Below are 19,671 nucleotides of genomic sequence, written 5' to 3'. Positions count from 1 at the left end.
TTCAGACATATTTTTACTCCTGCGAAAAATATTTATTTTATTTTTTACATAAATGGTTTTCATTTTGTCAAAAATAAGTAAAACTATGTGTGGACAGTCCTTTACGTGGAATATTTTGGTTATATCAGGGCCTAAAGTATTTTCAGCTTTAAAAATTGAAGACAAACAAAATGGGGACAATACAACTTAGTTATTTATTATAATATTAACTAATTTAATTATTTGATAAAATTAAAAAAACCTTATTTTTAAAAAACTGAAAATAAATTTTCTAACATTGATACTATATATGCTGACAAATTATTTAATATAGTCCAAATGTTACGAAGAGTACTTTTTAAATTTGATCCCTAGCTGAATTTAAATTTGGTTTATCTATAAATTCAGAAAATAACCAGAAGGGAAACAATACAAAAAATTATTTTTAGTGTACAAACTTTATTCAATATTACGTAGACCACTTAACAATGAAGAGGGTAAACAGCTCAGTCGCAATGGGGCATCACATTGAAGAGGGCCGACATCAGCTGGAGATAGTCCTCTTCCACCATCTGAACCTGCGACAATTCAGAATATCCATTCTCCGAGGGCGGGGGAAAGAACTGCAGGTCAATGGCAGCCAATTCGTCCTCTAGGAAGGCCTCGCCTGCCTGCTGAGCGGGATACAAACGCTTCCGGCTATCCCTGGCATCCAAAGTCGAGGACATGGCTGCACCTTGAGGTGCCGCTATGGGGCTCATTTCGCTGCTCATGTCGAAGTTGTGTGGCGGAGGAGTGCGTTGCTGTTGCTGTAGGTGCAGTCTGCGAACCACATTAACTCGCAGCTCGTTAGTAGTTGCGTTGCTGCGGCGCACAATGTCCGAGCTCCGGGTTGAACTGGAGGAACCCCTCGCTGGATCGGAGAACTTGACCTTGTAGTGCCCGTGCTTGCGTCGTAGCCACGGACTCCGGTTTTCCTTGTAATCCGATATCACCTTGCGGCGCACGAATTCATTGAAGATCACCAGCTCGTTGCTTATGTCCCGGCGCACGATTTGTTTCCAGCGAGTTTCCAGATTTGGGGAGCGTATTATATAGATGGCCTGCGAAGCCACCAGCATGAGCAGGTGCTCCAATGCCAGCAGACAAAGCTGACTATCCATGTTGGAGAGCAACTCACTGGCTGGACAGCTGACGGACGAAATTGAGACGGTGGACAGAGATTTGGAGAAGGTGCGATTGGTCTGGTTGCCTACACAGATGTCTGCATCATCGTTGTCCCCGGACTGCTCCACAGTGGGAAGGGAATTAAGGGGTACCTCATTGAAGCCATGATTTTGCTGCAGAAATAATAGTATGAGTTGAAGGTACAACTCACTGCAATTTCACGTCTACATACCATATTTAAAGCCTTCACGTATATGTTAACCAAGTTGAGGATGATTCCAAATGTGAGCGTCACATTCTCTTCGTTCAACTTGGGTGCTCCAAACTTCACATCTAACAGTGCTGAGTGCTTGGAAGGGTCATATACACTGCAGCACAATAACTCCATCAAATCAGGGCTGAATCTCAACAAGGACTTTACGCAGTAAATAATAATATCAGTGAGGCTATAACAAGATAAGTAAGAATATTGAAAAATGTATTACATAAAGTTTTAAAGTGAAACTTACTCATTGCAGGCAGAAATGATTTCATCATCAATTGTTATAGCGTCGGTGCTGCGCAGGATTTCCAGCTGCGAGCGTCGACCAGCCAGGAGACACTTCAGGTTTCTTTGCTGATGGAACAATGATGAGCAGTGACACAAAAGGCTCTGTACTGCACGCTGTAGATCGAAAATCAAAGATTAAAATCTTAATCAGACGATCCGTCATTATTGAACTCACCATTATATTAGCGAGCGATATATCGTTGTCTTGTTTCCACTCTTTGTGGTGTTCCGTAAGACTGGCCACCAAGGTAACAGCTGCTTTTATTAGTTGCATGGCTGCCGGTTCTAAAGATTGTTTGCTCAGTAGCAAAGCATCCTCCAGAAAGACAGCGTGAATACCCACAAACTGGAAAGCTTCTTGGAGGAAGCATCTCTTGTGCTTTTCGTAGATGATAGTAACGAGCTCGATACCCCTAGCGTACACAGGCCACCACTGCTCCACGGTCCAGCGCTCTACATCACCCGCCGCCGGCTTAGTGAACTCATACTTGGACTGCAGAAGTTCCCTCGGCGGAAGCAGTTTCAGCCACAAGTGCTCTCCCACATCGCAGTGCAGGAACTCCACGGAGCAGTGGCCCTTGGCGAACACGATTAAGACATCCAGGAGCTGGACACTAAGAACCTGTTTGCTAAACAAGGGCAGTGTTTTGGAGACGCAGCGCACGAGCCGTTGAAATAGACGAACTGACACAAAAGGCAGATCCCAATTTCCGGGACCATCGTTATGGAAAATGGTGGCCACAGCCTTTAGTAGATTGAGGCACAGGATCAGTGAGTTGGTGGAAGCCTTACTGTCTGAATTGTCCAAACTATTCAAGGATTCTGTTTTTTCCATGTTTACCGAGTTCTCCATGTGCTGAAGCTCGCTGCAAATGATGCTTACGACGGAGTTAAGGAAACGAAGGGCGATAGACGAGTCCCGGATAAGCAGATCGGCGTAAAGATGAGTGCATTTGGTCACAATGGCCAAGCATGCTTCTTTGGCCCTTACATGCTGATCCTCGTAGCAGGAGCAAATGCGATTCATGAGCTGCAACAGCAGCTCCATCAGTTCCTGCTCCTCCTCCACGCTGTTCGTGTAGGAGTGCTTAAATTGGAGTAGAAGGAACACGTACAGTTCGGCCAGTATGATAAAGGGACGCATGTCCTCGAGATAGTGTGAGCGATCGACCAAAACTTTTAGGCACTTCTGGGCCATCAGCTTGAATTGCGACTCGGGTATGGTCATGAACTTTGGCTGTTTCTTCAGCAAAATCACTATCAGATCTTTGAAAGCTTGCAGGCAGCAGATCCAGTCGGGCAACTCGTCGGAGGTACTCAAGTTATTTGCAGCCGGAACCTTCGGCATGTTGAAAACGTAATTTAGCCAGGTCCCAAAATGCTCCGCCCGAAAGAATTTGTTCATCACCTCCAGCAATGCTGCATTGCTTCCAGTGCCCGTGTAAACCTCAATGGATATGATATTTAGGAGCTGTGTGTAGATCCTTACATTCGGCTGAAGTTCGGTGAAGAGCGGTGCGCAGAGCTTTTGCCAAAACTGATTATCCTTTAGCAGTTCGTCCACTAGCATCTGCAGATTATGCTTCCAGAGCGAGTGGAAGATGTTCATGATCTTGGCGGGTAACGCCTGCTGTATGGTCAGTGGTTCTACTTGAAGGGCATCCAGAAACTCTCGCATGTAAGTCACAATACTCTCGCCAATATTAGGAACACATTCTTTGCCAAAGAAAGAGCGGGAGCGTTTGTCCTGGGCGTAATTGACCTTAAAGAAAGCTTCAGTAACGCCCGGTTGCTTAGCAATGCAAGCGTCCACAAGCTCCAGGATGGCTAGCTTGATCGAATCGCTTTCCAACTCATCAGGCAACTTTTGCATAAAGGTCAATCTGATTTGATCCGCTTCCATATCCAAACAGGCCAAAAGAGACATGTTGAACTCGAGAGCGATTCTCTTTAGCAAGCGGCAGGACAGGATCGGTAGCCACCTATCAAAAATGTTGCTCATGTAGCTGCATACTGTGGGAATTATGCGCAAAGTATCGCGCTGTTTCGGTTGCGTGTATATCAACGCCTCCAGTGGTGATAGGGTGTCACTGCTTCCATACACCTTGTCTTTCAGACGGAGCAACTGCATCAGAATGCGCATGGACAAGCGCACAAGCATCATTAAACCGTGTGGCTGCTGCTGCATCCAATTCGTCTCCAGCTCCATGGTATACTGTACATAGGCGTTGCCAACACCTACGAATCTTATGATAAAATATTGTAGTCAGAAATTTGTGATTATAAGTAAACAAAGACTCACCTCAAAAGAATGAGACCATTATCCAAGTTCAAAAGCGAGTAGACGCATACCTTTAGCAAAAGTTCACGCTGCTTGCACGTGGATCCACTACTGGTGTTAAACAAGTCCAAGATGTCGCAGATAAAACTCAAAACCTCAAAGTAAATTTTGTTTCTCTCCAACTGAGAGCGGAAGTGCCAGGTGTGCAAGTGTGGAAACACATCCCTCAGCAGGAATATCAGACCCGGAATTTCTACTTGGATATGACGATTCCGTTTCAGCTTGGTGTAGGTGCGCAGGAACCCGAGGTAAGAAAGTAGGAATTCGTAGCGCTCGCTCTTTTTCTCAACGTTATCAATGACGGAACCGAGGAAGCGCGATTCAAAGGCAACTCCACTGGCATTGGCATACATTTTGAAGTCATATTGGGATCCCTGGCTAACGGTAGGCAGGATGTACAGGTTGCTGATTCGTGAAAATATCTCTTCGTCTACCAGCGGCAGCAGAGCTGTGCAAACATTTAAGCAACTGGAAAGAAGTCCGACTGGAGGGCACTGGACACTCTTGAACTTGTGCAGCAGATCGACGCACATCTCGGTGGGATGCACCATCTCGGCGCTAATGCCAGAAATGGATTGACTGAGCTTGACGGCGCTTTCTAAAAATCTTAAGCCAGCTTCCACATGACGGATGCGCTCGCTGGATTCAAAGTCACCATGTAGGTGACCCGTCTCCCGCAACAGACAGTTAATCTCGTGGTGAAGTGCATCGAAGAAGTTAACCTGGGTGCGAAAGTGCATAAAGCAGCCGGAGGGATGTTGGATGGCGGTGCAACTAGTTCCTGCTGGTATGGTAAAGTCGATTCTCGGAAAGGGACGTACACTGGCTATAAGCTCAAATTCATCCGTGTCCACCTCTCTGAGTTTATGCTGATTCTCGTCGTACAGGAGAGCCAGTATGGGCAGAGATTCTAGCTGACTTTTAACCTGTATAAATAAAATTAATTAAGATAACGTCTGTAGTTTTAACAGATGCCTGGCTTACATAGTTGCCTTGTCCTGCTTTTGTTAGTGATTGTGCCAGTTTCGACAGATGTGCAAATTCTAGGGGAAAGTTCTCCAGAAGAGTTTTGTAGAGTGACCGCGGGCCATCATCTGGATAAGAATAAATCCTTTGGTTTTACATATTTGTGTATTTTATTATAATGTAATACTGACCTTCCCGACTGCAGAAGTCCTTAGCTATGTGAGACCAGGACACAAGTTCGCAGAGTAGTTCGTATATGCCTTCATATCGGGCACAGCTGCCATCGCCATCGAACAGGTTGCACATGTATCCTAACTGGTTATAGATTGTCTTGCGTACAATCCGCGAGAGCATCGAGTCATCGGCGTACATGGAATGCCTCGCAATGAGGTGCATTTGGACAAAGCACTTCAGATCTACGGCTCGCTTTCCCAGCTGACGGCACCGTAACAGACTGGATGCGTCGTCGGCATCGTTGGTCCCTCGCAGGCGAAGCAGCATCCAAACGAGTAGCAATGGGCCGTGCTCCGGCCGATGGTGCATACTGGAAATGTCCACCTGTAGATCATCTATCAGCTTTTCAATCAGGTTGGTGTGCTCCTGCGGTTTCTCAAAGTCCAGGCACTTTAGAATGAGCATCAGCTCGGAGTAGGTTATGCAACGGATTAACTCCTGGTGATATGGTTGGCTGTCGTCAAGATAATTCTGAATCTTTCCGAAAGAGTGTTGCTTGCATGCGGCGAATATCCTCTTGATCTGCTCCAAGCCCATGGGCAGGTGTTCCGCCAGCAGGAGCAGGATGTGCAGCACCTCGTTGATTTCGCGGGCGTTCCTCTCCGACCAGGCAATCAAACGCTCCGTGGAGTGGAAGCACTCGCCCGCCATCAGCTTTCTGGGAGGCAGTTCGCCAATCAGGCCCTCTAGTTGGTCTAAGTATGAATCTCTTAGGCGGGAGAGGGTAATCTTCTCTACCACGGCGCGATACTCCTTGTTGTAGGGATGGTTCGGTACACGGTGAAACACGATCAGGTTCTTAACGATCTTGAGGACGATCATGCGTTCCAGGGAGTAGTAGTGACGAATGTCCTCGTGCAGCTTGGCCATGTTAGTCTCGGTGGAGATTAGTTGGGTGAGCAAGCTGGCCGAGCCGCGGTACTCCTGGGTGAGGTAGTAGCACAGAATCTCCCAGCACTGGACGGATTCCAGATCCAGCAGATCCTGCAGTCGCTCGGTGAAGGGCAGCAGCTTGTCCTGCTTCTTCTCCTTGAGCAGCGAGCCCAGCTGGACGTTGGAGGCGCTCTTGGGCTTGAATTGGAGCACCCCGGCCTGCAGTTCGGTGGCCACGTTCATCAGCTCCTCGCGTACCGTTTCCTGGGGCGTCTCATAGTGGATTCCGGAGACCATCTGCCACAGGCGCTTCCAGTCGGTGCTGCAGATCGGATTACAGGGGATTACATTCAGGCATCCGTTACTTCCCAACTCCAAGTACTTACATCACGCTCTTCTCCACCGCAGGCATTGTTTTCGCTCTCTCTTAACAACTAAAATGTACAATTTAATAACAATTTAATAACAAACAGTGCTCCACGCGCAAATTCGCGGCGTTAGATAGGTGGCAACTCCAAAAAAAAAACCGGAATAACTAGGTGGTAACTCTAGCAATATTTCGATAAAACGATAATTACATTTTTTGAAATGTCCGTTAGAAATGTTATCTACAGTGGGAACTCGCAGAATAAACTGCTTATAAGTGTAAAGCATAAAAATAAGATACATAAAATATAAGATTGCATTCGAAAAAATTGACAACTTGTCACAGATGTATGAACAATTTAGTTGCTGAAATTATCTGTTAAGCTTTCAATATTATATCTGACTTCTAAATAAAATTATTTTTTGGTGATTTCACTAATTCAAAGTAGTGGACAACTTTCATTCAGTTATGTTGTACACTTCTTGCGGACAGTGTATAATTTTCCACAAAAATATGTAAAAATCGGAATAATTAAGTTTAGAGATCCCTGAATTTTCTCTCCCTTTGATCTGCAATAATAATTGTTAGGAATAATTACAAATAATAGTTAAAGAGTAACATTTTTTTATAATTGTCTTACAAAAATCCCTAATAATAATCATAAATCCTATTTTTATTATATTTATGCCTTTCTGTAACTCGCTTCAGATTTATCGACAGTAGAGAAGTGAAATTCCTATTGACAGGCCATTTTATTAAAACCTGACATTTCTACATTCCAGTGGGACCTAATTAATCCCTAACTGTTCTTGAACTTCCAGTGCAGCCCGACTAGAACTATTTAGGTTAGACCTTCCAATTGTCCATTCGTTCCAGTGAGGCTGTGGCTGCGGCTAACAGACCTGCGAAGTCAGAGTGCAAAGTGCGCAGATGCTGCACTCCGCCACCCACCACCCACCGAGCCACCCAGCCCCCCAAACACCTCGTTCTAGAGGCCCACTCCTTGGAAACTAATACCACTACTCCTTGGCTAGCCGCAGCTTCCCCATCCTTTCCAGATCTAAGAGCGAGCGAGAGCGGAGCGGAGAGAGCGCGGAGAGAGTAGGCGCACACGAAGTTCTCGACGCCTGGAAGCTGCAGCCCGAAAATTGTCCTGTTAGTACGGGAAAACTATTGACAGGCGAAAGGTCTAAAATCACTTATAGACTGGCTGAAAAATCAGAATAAACACAACGTCTGACAGCCCGAATGGCGCAAGTTCAGCTTAATGGAGGCAATGGCCAAACGCCGAGCAACGGGAATAATGTCGAGGAGAATGAACGTAAGTCTGCCACTTGGTAAATAAAATCAAAACAGAAATTTGAGTGCTTGCCAGAAAAGTACACAAGTGTTGGTGTGCACAAGCCTAGACGAAGGACATGTGTACGTACATACATAGAGTGTCATGTATCAGGACACAGGTATGTATGTATGTATCATAACGGTGTATGTCAGCGGCAGCTAGCGTCTTTGACATAGCTAGGATGCTGTTTGGCCTGGCGTTGGGTGGTAGCTTTGAAGAGAGAGAGGGAGAGCGAGAAAGAGCAGGAATAGCGAGAGAACTAAGAAATTGAACAGGATGCTGCGAGAGCGCCAGGGTTTCCACCGCTGCCAAAAGCAACAAGTTTAGGTACCTAGTCTATACTAGATATAACTATAGAATCACTATTGGTTTGGTTTAAAGGTTCGATCGTTACTTCTTATAGGTCTTATAGTTGCTAAAATTCATTAAATTATCTAGTTTATTAGCTGAAGATATCCATTCGAGTTGATAACATATCCTCTTATCTAATATAATCTCTTTAGCCTATCAAATAAGTGACGATGACTTGGACGACCTGGATGATGATTGCCTGCTCGAAGAGGCGGAGACCTCGGGAGGAGCCAATAGCATGGGTCGTGGTCCTTACGAGCGGGCCTGGACGACTGAGGCCACAAGGGCTCTGATCCACATAAGAGGTCCCATGGAAGGAAGCTTTACAGAGGGAAGGTAAGGATTGTATGCTCCCAGAACCCACCAGATTGCTATAATAGACCGATCCGTTTCAGACAAAAACGCACAGCCCTTTGGCTGCACTGCACTCGGCAACTCCAACGTTTGGGCTTCCGCTACTCCGCCGCCAAGGTGCAGAAAAAGTGGCACAACATCCTCATCACATACAACAAGAATCTGAGCAAGAAATACGTATCCGGCTATGTCCACTGGGAGTTCTTCGAGGAGATGTTTAAGTACTTGCAGGGGAAGAAGGCCGACTTTGACATGCAGCTGCCACAGCAGTCGTCAAATGTGCCACAGGCTCCACCTCCTGCAAACGGACAAAACCCGACCCAAGGACTCCCCCAGCAAACTTTACAGCTGCAACCCACTCCGGTACCCCTGAAACCCGGAACCCCGCAAATGCAGCTGCAAATTCAACCCCAGGCTGGAGCCAAGGAGGGTCAACCGTATATCACGCCTGTGGACCAGGTCCTGCTGCAGGCCCAGATGAATATGGACAGCAAGTCCAACGACGAGTTCGATGAGGATAGCAACAGCATGTCGGAGATGGTGCGCCAGCCCAAGATGGAGTACGATGGCGATCATGTTCCGGAGGCCGAACGCACCAGCGATAGTAGCCAGCATCTGGAGGCCAATGGCAAGCTCTATGATCTGGCACGGACCATGGGTCCAGCTCCTAGCGTTCCCGACGACATCTGGTGGAAGGACTACTTCGAAAGAAAACTGGAGGTGGAGCGTGAGAAGATGGAGCTGCAGCGGAGCTTGCAGCGCGAGCAGGTGCAGATCCAGAAAATGTCGCTGGTTCAACAGGAGCGCATCGAGCGGATGAAGATCGATGCCATCAACAGTCTGACGGCCACGCTGCAGAAACTCGTGGAGGCCAAGTGCCGCAGGGCCTAGGATAAATCTGTTCCTAATCCCGATCCCTCCCAGTAACTCTCGGTAACTTTAGGCTTCTATTTGTCTGTATCTAGTTGTGTGTGTAAATACAATTTCGGCCAACTAATCAAAAACGTTTACGACTGCCAATCAACTTCGAATATGCTGGCCAGCGAGGTTTGCTTGGTGTGAGGTTTCTCCAGACCATAACTCAGGCTCCAAATATCCGTGGTGAAGATCAGACCCTCCCCTGCATTCAGGCGCATTCGAAGGCTTGGACACACTCCCTTATCGCAGGGATTCTTGGGTTGCAGGACCAGTTCGAAGTGCCCACTTAGTTGCTGCATGAAAACCAACCCGCGAACGTAAATCTCGGCCTGCTTTCGCTTTTGCTGATGGACTGCCAGTAGCCAGCTGGAGTAATACGGAGCCAGGTGGTAAGGATAGTAGTAGGGGCGTTCCAGGAACAGTCGAGAGGACTTTACCGCCTTCTTCTGGCAGTTTCTTAGCTGAAGGTGCCAAGTGTTTGATGTCTGTCCTTGCCACGAGCGTATCTTGCCAAGAGCCGCCTCTAGATTAAATAGCTTTCTCAGCATGAGATTACTGGAAACATCACAGGGATCACTGGACATCCACTGAGAAGACTTCTCCTCTATGAGCTCTAGAAGATTGGGGACATCCATTTTCAATCCACTATCGGTTATAATGACTGGTAATCCCCGATCTAGGTACTCCGATTCCACGGTGGAGTAACTGACATTTGAAGCAGTTGCTATGCCCTCTGTGTGGAAATAAGATAATTATATATGGGTAGTCACTGTTAAACTCAACTTACCCAAAGCTTCACATAGAGCACAGTTCTGCCACTGAGTCTCAAGTTTACCCAGTGGAGGTGGAGGCTCCTGGACACTCTCCCCTCTTGAAATTAGGCACTTGGCATTGTAGTAGGGTGTCCAATCCCAGAGGGGGAGGATCTGAATGAGCAGCAAACGACCGACAGCACTCACCGACCAAGCGAAGGAGTCGCTATATAACCAAAGCAGATAAACAACCACAAAGGGCAATAGGAAAAAGCACCATTTTATAATCCTAGCCAGGCGAATTCTCCAAATCAAGGGTAGACATATAGTCAGCATTTCCTTCGCAGAAAACTCCTGCCTTCGACAGTCCTCGAAGAATACTTTCAGCTCCTCCTCCATGTTCCTAACGCTTTCCCAGTCTGAACCTAAGTGAATCGCTTTTAGCCAGAAACCCCAACGGTTTTCCGGCCACGCACATGCGCGCGATAATCAATTTCGTGGAGGAAACCTAATTTTCTAACTCATTGCGCGCCCAGACGTGCATCTTGGTGATAAGTGGCACAAAGGACGCTGCTATCAGTGAACTGAAAGTGAAACCATATTGAGCTTTAAATGTTTATTGGGGTAAATTGAAAAATAATTAATGTTCTGCTTGCGGAGGTATATCTATTGCGGGCTTTCAGACAAAGAGGGTTCCTTGGGTGCTTCACACATCTTCGGTGGATGGAGGAGGACCACGTGGGGGCTTGCACTTGGTGAAGAACTCCTTCATGTCGCTGCACTCTTGGGAATCATTTCGAATCGAGTCCGGGCAGTTCTTCATAAGATTACGGAACACACAGCCCATGAGATGACCGGCGTCATGAGGGCAGAAGGGCATTCCGGGTGGCGGAGAAGGTGCGGGACGAGCAGGCAAGTTGGCCTCGAACTCTACCACCTTGGTGGCACAGGTGGTGAAGGCCTGTGTGGCCGCGGTCTGCAGGTCGGAGCTGTCCTTGAACACCACCTGCAGATAGCTCTCCAGCTTGTCCTGATCCAGATTCCGGTTCTGGTAGATGCCAGTCTCGTTAAAGATGCAGGAGAAGAAGCACTGAAAGGGGATAGTCCAAGCTATTGTGGTTCAAAGCACTTTTGCTGGGGAACTCACCGGTGGTGGGTGAGGATGATGGTGGCGACGCTTGCTCTCGAAGGACCCACTGGCCTCCCCATCCGTTGGTGGCGGCGCGGTAACGTTAAACTGGATGCACTTCTCCTTCAACTCGGCGGTTACGAAATCCGGCATGGGACAGCAGGTTTTGGGATTCACAAACGGTGGTCGCTTGCTGCAGTCCACGTCAGCAGAAACGGCTGCATTCTGTTAATAGATTGGTCATAACCGTGCTAAAATCGCGTGATATCAAGTGATCATACCAGGCAGAACCCTACAACGAGCAGTAATAGTTGCGATTTCGAAAGCATTTTCGGTTGGCGGCTCAATGTAGAACTGATTCTCCCACCGACCTGGGCCCTCAATTTATAGAACACACCGAACGGTCAAAAAATTCAGTCATTGATATATGATTATAATTATGTGGGTATATATATAACGTATTGACGTCGTGTGCAAGTCAATTATCTTTTTTTTGCCCACTCATTTTAGTTTGGTTGCAATTATTCCAATTGGCCAGCATCCCAGCAAAGGGCCTGCTGAATCGGACTTATCTTTTCATCTAGCTTTCGCACTCGCTTGTAATTCTTGGGATGTTATCTCCAATATACTCGGTGTTATTTAACTTACAATACAATACAATATTACAGCTTGTTTCCACACAATATTCCCTTCAGACAGAATAAATGAAATAATTTGGACACGTTTTTATAAATCGAATTAAGCCAATAATTACATTTAATGTGACACTAAAAAATTGTGAAATACTGGTGATCATGACTAACGGGTAAACAAATTAAATGGGTCTATTTTCGGGGTGTGATTCGTTCTCCCCCCGGTTCGCAGAAATTCGTTTTAATTTGCGCTTGGTACTACCATCTATTTAATGTACAGGCAACTTTTAACCAACAGAGAGGTTTAGACAGAATTCAATGTCGACTCGTCTTATCCTTTGAGGGTCAGTTGCGTCACGGCCTCTTTGACGGTGGGATATTGAAACTTAAAGCCAGAGGAGAGAGCTTTTTGTGGCTGGACTTTGGCTCCACTCAAAACCAGGGCAGCCCGCTCCTTTCCAAAGACTGCGTGGACCACAAATTCGGGAACGCTGAACAGGCAAGGACGATGGAGGGCTTTGGCAAAGGCCTGGAAAGAGGAAGTTATTATAATCTTTTTTTTTGATAAGGCGTGCTTTCCTACTTTGCTGAACTCCAAATTGGTAGCTATTTCAGGAGCCACCGCATTGACCACTCCCGGCAGTGGCTTCTCTAAGATGTACTGAATCAGACTGCACAGGTCGTGAAGATGTATCCAAGGCATTGTCTGCTTGCCACTGCCCAAGGGACCTCCTACTCCCAGCTTGAAGGGCAGCCACATGGACTGAATCATTCCACCGCCATGTCCCACAACAGCACCACATCTGAGGATGGTCTGAAAGGAATTGGGTGGTTGTACAAATGGGTGTTTCCAGCGACTGCCTAGGAGTAACTTACGGACTTGCAATCCTGCTCGCCGCCAGTGTGGACAGCCTCCTCCCAGGCCAGGCACAGTCGGGACATGTAGTCGAATCCCTGCACCTTGTCGTCCTCGGAGTAAACCTTGGACTCCGATGGCGCGTAGTGACTAACACCGCAGAGATTCACAAAGGAGGTGACCTGGGGAGCCGCTTTAATAGCCTGAGCCAAAGTTTTGGAGGAGTTGATGCGGGAGTTCCACACATTTTGCTGGAATCCTGGGGTCCAGCGCCTCGTCGGATCCAGGACGTTCTGACCCGTGGCATTAACCACGGCGTTCACGGACCCGGGAATCCCATTCTTCTCCAGCTCGTGCCAGGTGATGCGTTTCGAACCGGGCATCCGGGAGATGACCGTCACATCGTAACCCTTTTTGGTCAAATGTTTGGCCAGATTGCGGCCAATGAAGCCGGTGCCGCCGCCTGAGCGAGAATTCTGGTTAGTTCGACTGGCCAGAGGCCGAGGTTTCCTCCCTTGAACGTACCTATTAGGGCGTGCCTCGACATTTTCGGAATCATAAGCTGCTAAACGAAATCTTCGCGGATCTTTGCGAATTACGACACTTCGCAGAGCGTAATGTAAACAAAACACAGCTGATTTTGCACAAGGTTACCAGACCTCTGCGTTTGTATGGAAAGTTGATGCCATCTTTTCACAAATTTTACGGCGAGGGCGCTAAAATTTAATTTTGATACTGTTTTAGAACATTATTGTTATTATTATTTATTTATTCGTCGCATAGTATGCCTGTAAAATTATAAGCCATCTAACAACTAGGCACAATAACAGCACAGGCCTTCAGCTAGTCCGTGGTGTTTGTGGATATTTAAAGTGCACCTTTTCATACTCGAAGAAAGGGCAATATTTGCGTGATATAGTTACTAAATACAAGGAAAGCTGAAGTAAAGTACCTCGACTAGCAGATACCCGGTACATTTTTTTAAAATTTAAAGTTTAAAAAAATTTACCAAATCTCTTCCCTTTAGCATTTTAGCGCGACGCACACCACCGATACCAGCGCCACGGCACCTAGCGGTCGGTAGCGATACTACTGACCATTCCAAAGCCTGTTTTAGTACGACTCTCAGCATTTAGATAAGTACTAATCAACAAAATCAATTTCAATTTACACTGAAACAAAATCGTCCAAGATGTGGGAGCCAGACATACTTCTTACGAACCCCTAGAGCGTGTTTGCTTAATCCCAAGAATAATGATTTGCAAAAATTGGCAAAGGTTAGGATTTCGAGTGTTTTGAAGTGCAACAACAAAATAATTAATCGTAAATCAAATATACAATTATTTAAAAATGATATGACGCGGTTATCAATATTAAATATCAAGAAAAATGATAAGACCAGCTTTCCCGCCGCGACTTTGACCGCGTTTTTAAAAGTAATACGAAAATTTTAACACCATTCACACAATGGAAACAATTCCAAAAAATGTCACTTTTTTTTATTAAATTCCGCAGATTTACCACCAATTAAACTAAAAATATTTTTTCCCCCTATTGTTCCTTCGCCTTGTGCCCCCTTACATTCATTATCCCGTTGCGTTTTACCCCATTTAACCAATTGGCTTGCTCCTTCGAAATATTACCCATTTGTCCCCTTGCCAAGTTCCTCTGTGATAACTTTTTTTACATTCCACTAGTCACTTTTGGCCTAAAATGTGGGAAATTTATTGCATAGATATTGGGTAATTCGCTGCCTAAAAATGTTATAGAAACATAAATGGTTTTTGAAAATTTGCCATGAAAGAAAATCATATGGACTTGGCTCAGAGGAACAAGTGGTGCGTCTCAAAACTTTATTGTTTTGGGGATTCAAAGTTCGAGTCCTTCCGAAAACAGCAAATCTAATATATTTTTTAATACGATATTTTATTTAAAATTGTTAAGGAAATGTTAAGTATGCACCCGATCGATGACTTGTTTTGGTATTTTATTTTCTCTGTGTAGTTAAGAAACCACTTGTTGGCACAATCCATCCCTAAAATTTGAACTAAATTAATTTCCAATTTAAAAATAGTCCTAAAAATGTCCTTATACTCAAAGTAGCTATTAATGTAACAATGCTTATTCTATAAGTTGAAAATGTACAATAATGGAATACAAATTTAACTGTACAGTAGACAAAAAATGTCGTCTTTAGTTCTGAGTTTTAATTGAACAAATTTAGTTGTTTGACTTCTAGTTCACAAAAAGTAATTGCTTTTTTAGCTAACGCCTGTAGAAAAGAAACAAATAAATAAAAAATGTCAGCAACTACAAAAAAAAAAGTTAAGTCTTCATACCCTACAAAATGTTTGTCACTGCTGGAAATATATTGGTGCCACTTTTAAAAGGCGCGAAAAAATAAAACACTAAGAGAAGAACAGTTGCTAAAGGTCTTATTAATACGTGTATATATTTATCTGACTTGGTTTTCCACAAATCTTTGCTCTGGCACTGCAGAAACACATATAAATTGAATAGGTTTTTTAATTTTTTCTCCACTTTTTTAGTCAAAAGTATCTGGCAAACAAATTATGCGACTTCTTAATAATTTTATTGTTAGTCATTGTCGACACGATAAGATAATTCGGCTACAATTACTTGACATTTTTGGCGTGATGTCACATTTATATAAATATAAATATATATAAATACACACGATCCTGCCACGTCAGTTTGTCTGTCTATCCGAATGAACGCCGAGGTCTCGAAACCTATAAAAAATAGGAAGTTGGTATTAAGCATGCATATTCCAGATATTCTTGCACAACGCAAATTTATATGATCTGATCTACTACGCCCACAAGCCGCATTTTTTAACCTCTAATATAAGGATTTTAAACTTTCAGGAGGTTGTTTAGGTAGTAACTGCCAATACAATTTTCTTTAGGGGCTATATACACCTGCTAATACCTGCTAAAAAATACGATTCTCATCATTTTCTTATGGCCTACATTTTTAAATAATCCTACCGCTCGGAGCGTTTGAACGAAAGATATTCCATTTTATAGCTAACTACCTCTGGGTACAGAAACAGGAACCTTGAAACCCTGAAGGCAGTTATCTCGGGACGGATTTTTCCAAAAAAAATGGTTTTGTGGCTGACACGATTCCCGATCGTTTTTTGCTACTTATCAGAAAAAGGATTATCTTGTCGCTGAACGAAGGATCACCGAAGGAGCTGTAATTGAAATTTTTGTAATTCTTCGTTCAGCGACAAGATAACTAATTAAACTAACTACATTTTCGATTTCAGATACACCGATTTCAAGGCACTTGAAATCGATTGGGATCCAGCAGTTGGCTATAGCTTTTCATATGCTCTGAAACAGCCCGCAAATTTTTTTCTTCAGCCAGCTTGGTTTATTCAAAAACGGACTTGAGTGATTTACTATCGTAAATGTTCAATGACCATCGGGTCGCCGTCTGAAGTGCTGTCAGTGTCACTCCCGCACAGCATTTAAAGTGCACCGATAAGCGAAATAAAGGGCAGACCTTAACTTAAATTGCAATACGCTTATCACTTTAAGTCGAGCGTTGAAAGGAGCAGGCACCAAGACCCCAATAAAAGTGCCAATTTCGCATAAAACGCCTTTAGCCAAGTATGATACAAGTGGCTATGACGCTTTCACTCCACAGGCAGACTTGCATGTATATAGCTTTATAAAGAGACAGACGTCGGGCAGACGCATGGGGCCAAGTTAATGGCCAAGTTCAAGTGCAGCAGACGACATAACGTCATATCCTTCTGTTCGCTGCGTTGTGTTTTGTTTTCGTGGCAAGTCATTGGAAACTCATTTGCATACACAGTGCCGGCTTGCATTAACCGACCACTTTCTCCTCCCGCCTCCTCCCCCACCAAAGTGGGCGTGGCTGCCTTTTTGGGTAAAGAATTTGCATTAAGCACTGCAATTATTGCGCTTCATTGAGTGAGAAAGGCGTAGTGATGGCGGAATAAAAAGGATCTGGGACCATAATTACGAAGTCTGCCGCTTTTATCTAGTCCTGCAATCAGGCAGTAATCACGTACCGCCAGTTGAATTACGGCCAGCGGGCGTGCATAATAGTTTGAGGGGGAAAACAAAATATTAGGTTGACACTACTATCTGCATATTTAAATGCAGGGGTTTTTCTTACTATAGTAGGGATTTTTTATATTAATTAAGTTAAAACTTGTTTGAAAATGTAAAATTATAATCCAAAAAATATTTATTTTGAATGAGTAATATAGTTTTTAGCTTAGGGGTTATTAAATAATAATCACTCTGGTTCTAAAAGTTATTATAACGGATCAATATGTTGATACCAGATCTTACCATTAGAACTAAAAATACCATATACGGTTGTATTATATACAAATTCTTATATTTTCCTATAAATGGTTTTTATATTTCCACTGCGTTTTCCAATGACACCCATCATCGATACTTGAACGTGGGTTGATGGGCGCCGCCAATAGAACTTTAATATCCGCAGCGCTCTTGCTTGTGACACTTGTCACTGATAAAAACAGGAGTGGAGCGTAGTGGAAAAACTTTCTAGACAAAAGGAAAATATGGAAACGATGATGGAAAGGATCTGCAGAAAAAGTTGTCTCGTGTCTCGCTGTTTGAGTTGCACTTCCGGTGCAAATGTAGATACACAGATACGGATACTCAGCTTGTATCTTTTGCACACTGTCGGTTTGGGGGACAAACTTCTTTGTTTGTTTTATTGACAAACAGACAAACAGACAGAGGGACGGAGCCGCAACAAAGTTGCAAAGTCAATGGCACAGCATGGACGAAAATCGGAATATGCATCCAATATGCACCCATCTACATCCACCCACCGGAGTGATTTGTGAAACATGTGGGTGGCGCTGGCATGGATTGGATTCCACATCTCACTGGCCATTGACACACCACAACACACTCCCTGACAGTTTTATGTGCGGTCTGTGTCGCTTTTGCCGCCTTGTGGCTTGGGTTGTCTGGCGGGGATCGGGGCTTGGGATCGGGACTCGGTATGATGAGCGGGATCGGGGATTAGCCGGGTCTGACAGTTGGTCACCTCGGTGGCACAGCATAAAACTTAATTCTGTCATAATTGCGATGCAGCTAACAAGTTTTGCAACCCAAACTCGACTTTGTGCACAGAAAAAGATAGCTTTACTTGATATAAAATGCTCGTATATGTAAATGATTATTTGGCTTACTTAAATACAATAATATTGGTATACAATACAATAATATTGGTATACATATTGATACTTTTTAGGATAAATCATCATATAATTTTAAAAAATAAAACAAAGGGTTTTAGGTCATTAAGGTCTTGTATACATTTACTGAACTTTAAAGATAAGTTTTTCTAACAAAGGTAAAATTTATTAGAAACCCAGCATAACAAATATATTTAACCGTCTTTTTAAAAAATACTTGTATGAAATAAAGTTTAAAGAAAATTCTAAAATAATGTTCAGTGCATGGATAAACCAAACCGTAACTTATGCAACTTGCAGGCAGATGGTTTTTCGGTTTTTAAATAATTGAAAAGCCCAGAATGCAGCAAAGTTCAGGGTTCAACTTTTCCCCAGCCGGCCAGAGACAAACTGTGTGGAAAGTTTCGTTGATTGCTCTTGACGTTAATTGAAATCTGGCCATGCCAGGCCAACTAATTGGCATTGGCCAAGGTGTTGCGATGCTGTGGCTATCTCCATTACATTACTTGGCCCTCTCACCCCATCAAATTGGCCATAATTGAATTTGTAGTTCTGAGGACCTCTGAACTACCAAGTTTTTACGACGTTTCGAAGTTTTTTTTGCGCCTTGTTTAAAGGAAAGTTCAAAAGCATCATAAACAATCTGTGGAGCGCACATATCGCGCAGACAATTTGTCTGCCATGAAATATAAAACTGGGTCAGACGAAATGGCGGCGCCGCCGAAAGATTGCCGCAGACAGCGTCTTGGTGGTCGCAAATCCTCATCCTCCAATCCCATCCAATTCACCCATTCCATTCGAGAGCTTGTGACGCATCTTCCCTCGATTTTTGCCACGAGGTAAGGCGAGAAGTCAGCGATGTGGGTCAAAAGTCATGGAGCGCCAGTTTGGCCCATCAATTTTAACAACTTTGCGAGAATCACGGTTGGTGTTTTTGTGTTTTTAAAGGAAATGTCTTCCGCTTTCCGGCAACGTTGCCCGCTATAATTAGCCGCTTCAGGAACTTAATTTCTTCAAAGGCACTATTTTGTCAGGCGGATGCTGCCTAAAAGGATCTGCTCTTTGCGTTTCTGACAGTTGGGATCTCCCGGCCAGCAGATCAAAGGGAAAATGCTGGAAAATCGAAATTAGATTGGACTCGGCGTGGCGGACGTTTTCTCTACATTATGAATAATGCAACTGGACGGAACGGTCGCATATCAATTAATGGAAAAGCGAATTACGATGCCGGCTACTTGGCACTCACCCACTTTCCCGGCACGGCACTGAAAAACTCGTTATCCATCAATATCGCTGATAGCCACAAACGGTGAATGGCTAAGATCGAAACTCGGAGACTGAAACAAAGTGCACCTGCAACGCTGAAAGACAAGCCGGCGGCACTTCGATTCGACTTCGGTATGTGTGTATAAAATGATTGCGATGTGCGGCAAGTGGGTCCACTTTTACTGCCCCAGACTCACCTGTTTGAGCTTTGGCAAAGGTCCCCAGTCCTCGCTCCAAATTTCAGGTGACTATTTCAAGAAGACCGGGCAATGCACCACTCATCAATCAAAGGCAGTCGAAAGGGCGAGTCGGGCTGCAGGAATGCCTTATTGCAGCTCTGTTAAATTGTCGC

At 44.5% G+C, this 19,671-nt stretch overlaps 5 protein-coding genes across 5 annotated transcripts; 1 reads left to right on the top strand and 4 right to left on the bottom strand.

Annotated features, from left to right (window-relative positions):
* Nucleotides 1–418: 418 nt before the first annotated feature.
* Nucleotides 419–6,652, bottom strand: Nup188 (nuclear pore complex protein Nup188). The gene is made up of 8 exons (XM_017087923.4): nucleotides 6,497–6,652; nucleotides 5,195–6,432; nucleotides 5,022–5,131; nucleotides 3,999–4,963; nucleotides 1,872–3,942; nucleotides 1,656–1,810; nucleotides 1,379–1,592; nucleotides 419–1,319 (listed from the first exon to the last, which is right to left on the bottom strand). Exons 1-8 carry the CDS (start codon nucleotides 6,520–6,522, stop codon nucleotides 486–488), a joined length of 5,613 nt encoding a protein of 1,870 aa, XP_016943412.3. The 5' UTR covers nucleotides 6,523–6,652; the 3' UTR covers nucleotides 419–485.
* A 594-nt stretch (nucleotides 6,653–7,246) lies between these two features.
* On the top strand, nucleotides 7,247–9,528 carry LOC108019624 (uncharacterized). Its single transcript, XM_017087506.4, has 3 exons — nucleotides 7,247–7,798; nucleotides 8,323–8,506; nucleotides 8,566–9,528. Exons 1-3 carry the CDS (start codon nucleotides 7,726–7,728, stop codon nucleotides 9,413–9,415), a joined length of 1,107 nt encoding a protein of 368 aa, XP_016942995.2. The 5' UTR covers nucleotides 7,247–7,725; the 3' UTR covers nucleotides 9,416–9,528.
* Nucleotides 9,520–10,669, bottom strand: LOC108019625 (uncharacterized). The gene is made up of 2 exons (XM_017087507.4): nucleotides 10,230–10,669; nucleotides 9,520–10,175 (listed from the first exon to the last, which is right to left on the bottom strand). Exons 1-2 carry the CDS (start codon nucleotides 10,591–10,593, stop codon nucleotides 9,532–9,534), a joined length of 1,008 nt encoding a protein of 335 aa, XP_016942996.4. The 5' UTR covers nucleotides 10,594–10,669; the 3' UTR covers nucleotides 9,520–9,531.
* Nucleotides 10,670–10,795: 126 nt separating this feature from the next.
* On the bottom strand, nucleotides 10,796–11,761 carry Obp49a (Odorant-binding protein 49a). Its single transcript, XM_017087487.4, has 3 exons — nucleotides 11,605–11,761; nucleotides 11,342–11,548; nucleotides 10,796–11,284 (listed from the first exon to the last, which is right to left on the bottom strand). Exons 1-3 carry the CDS (start codon nucleotides 11,650–11,652, stop codon nucleotides 10,901–10,903), a joined length of 639 nt encoding a protein of 212 aa, XP_016942976.3. The 5' UTR covers nucleotides 11,653–11,761; the 3' UTR covers nucleotides 10,796–10,900.
* A 295-nt stretch (nucleotides 11,762–12,056) lies between these two features.
* LOC108019607 (epimerase family protein SDR39U1) lies at nucleotides 12,057–13,482 on the bottom strand. Its single transcript, XM_017087485.4, has 4 exons — nucleotides 13,337–13,482; nucleotides 12,832–13,274; nucleotides 12,539–12,769; nucleotides 12,057–12,484 (listed from the first exon to the last, which is right to left on the bottom strand). The coding sequence occupies exons 1-4, from the start codon at nucleotides 13,368–13,370 to the stop codon at nucleotides 12,287–12,289; spliced, it is 906 nt and encodes a 301-aa protein (XP_016942974.3). The 5' UTR covers nucleotides 13,371–13,482; the 3' UTR covers nucleotides 12,057–12,286.
* Between the last annotated feature and the right edge of the window lie 6,189 nt (nucleotides 13,483–19,671).

Source organism: Drosophila suzukii, chromosome 2R (assembly GCF_043229965.1).
Source record: "Drosophila suzukii chromosome 2R, CBGP_Dsuzu_IsoJpt1.0, whole genome shotgun sequence".
NCBI lineage: Eukaryota > Metazoa > Arthropoda > Insecta > Diptera > Drosophilidae > Drosophila > Drosophila suzukii.
The sequence above is the reverse complement of the archived record's forward strand: the minus strand, read 5'-3'. Positions and strand labels throughout refer to the sequence as shown.

Bases quoted from the DNA above. Each gene is read 5' to 3' on its own strand.
- Nup188 (XM_017087923.4), bottom strand. From the start codon at position 6,522: ATGCCTGCGGTGGAGAAGAGCGTGAT. The intron at 6,433-6,496 runs GTAAGTACTTGG...TCCGATCTGCAG, and splicing joins GCGGTGGAGAAGAGCGTGAT to CACCGACTGGAAGCGCCTGT. The intron at 1,811-1,871 runs GTGAGTTCAATA...TTCGATCTACAG, and splicing joins TATCGCTCGCTAATATAATG to CGTGCAGTACAGAGCCTTTT.
- LOC108019624 (XM_017087506.4), top strand. From the start codon at position 7,726: ATGGCGCAAGTTCAGCTTAATGGAGGCAATGGCCAAACGCCGAGCAAC. The intron at 7,799-8,322 runs GTAAGTCTGCCA...TAATCTCTTTAG, and splicing joins TAATGTCGAGGAGAATGAAC to CCTATCAAATAAGTGACGAT. The intron at 8,507-8,565 runs GTAAGGATTGTA...GATCCGTTTCAG, and splicing joins GGAAGCTTTACAGAGGGAAG to ACAAAAACGCACAGCCCTTT.
- LOC108019625 (XM_017087507.4), bottom strand. From the start codon at position 10,593: ATGGAGGAGGAGCTGAAAGTATTCTTCGAGGACTGTCGAAGGCAGGAG. The intron at 10,176-10,229 runs GTAAGTTGAGTT...ATTTCCACACAG, and splicing joins TGCTCTATGTGAAGCTTTGG to AGGGCATAGCAACTGCTTCA.
- Obp49a (XM_017087487.4), bottom strand. From the start codon at position 11,652: ATGCTTTCGAAATCGCAACTATTACTGCTCGTTGTAGGGTTCTGCCTG. The intron at 11,549-11,604 runs GTATGATCACTT...ATCTATTAACAG, and splicing joins TCGTTGTAGGGTTCTGCCTG to AATGCAGCCGTTTCTGCTGA. The intron at 11,285-11,341 runs GTGAGTTCCCCA...ATCCCCTTTCAG, and splicing joins ATCATCCTCACCCACCACCG to TGCTTCTTCTCCTGCATCTT.
- LOC108019607 (XM_017087485.4), bottom strand. From the start codon at position 13,370: ATGATTCCGAAAATGTCGAGGCACGCCCTAATAG. The intron at 13,275-13,336 runs GTACGTTCAAGG...ATTCTCGCTCAG, and splicing joins GTCGAGGCACGCCCTAATAG to GCGGCGGCACCGGCTTCATT. The intron at 12,485-12,538 runs GTAGGAAAGCAC...TCCTCTTTCCAG, and splicing joins CCAATTTGGAGTTCAGCAAA to GCCTTTGCCAAAGCCCTCCA.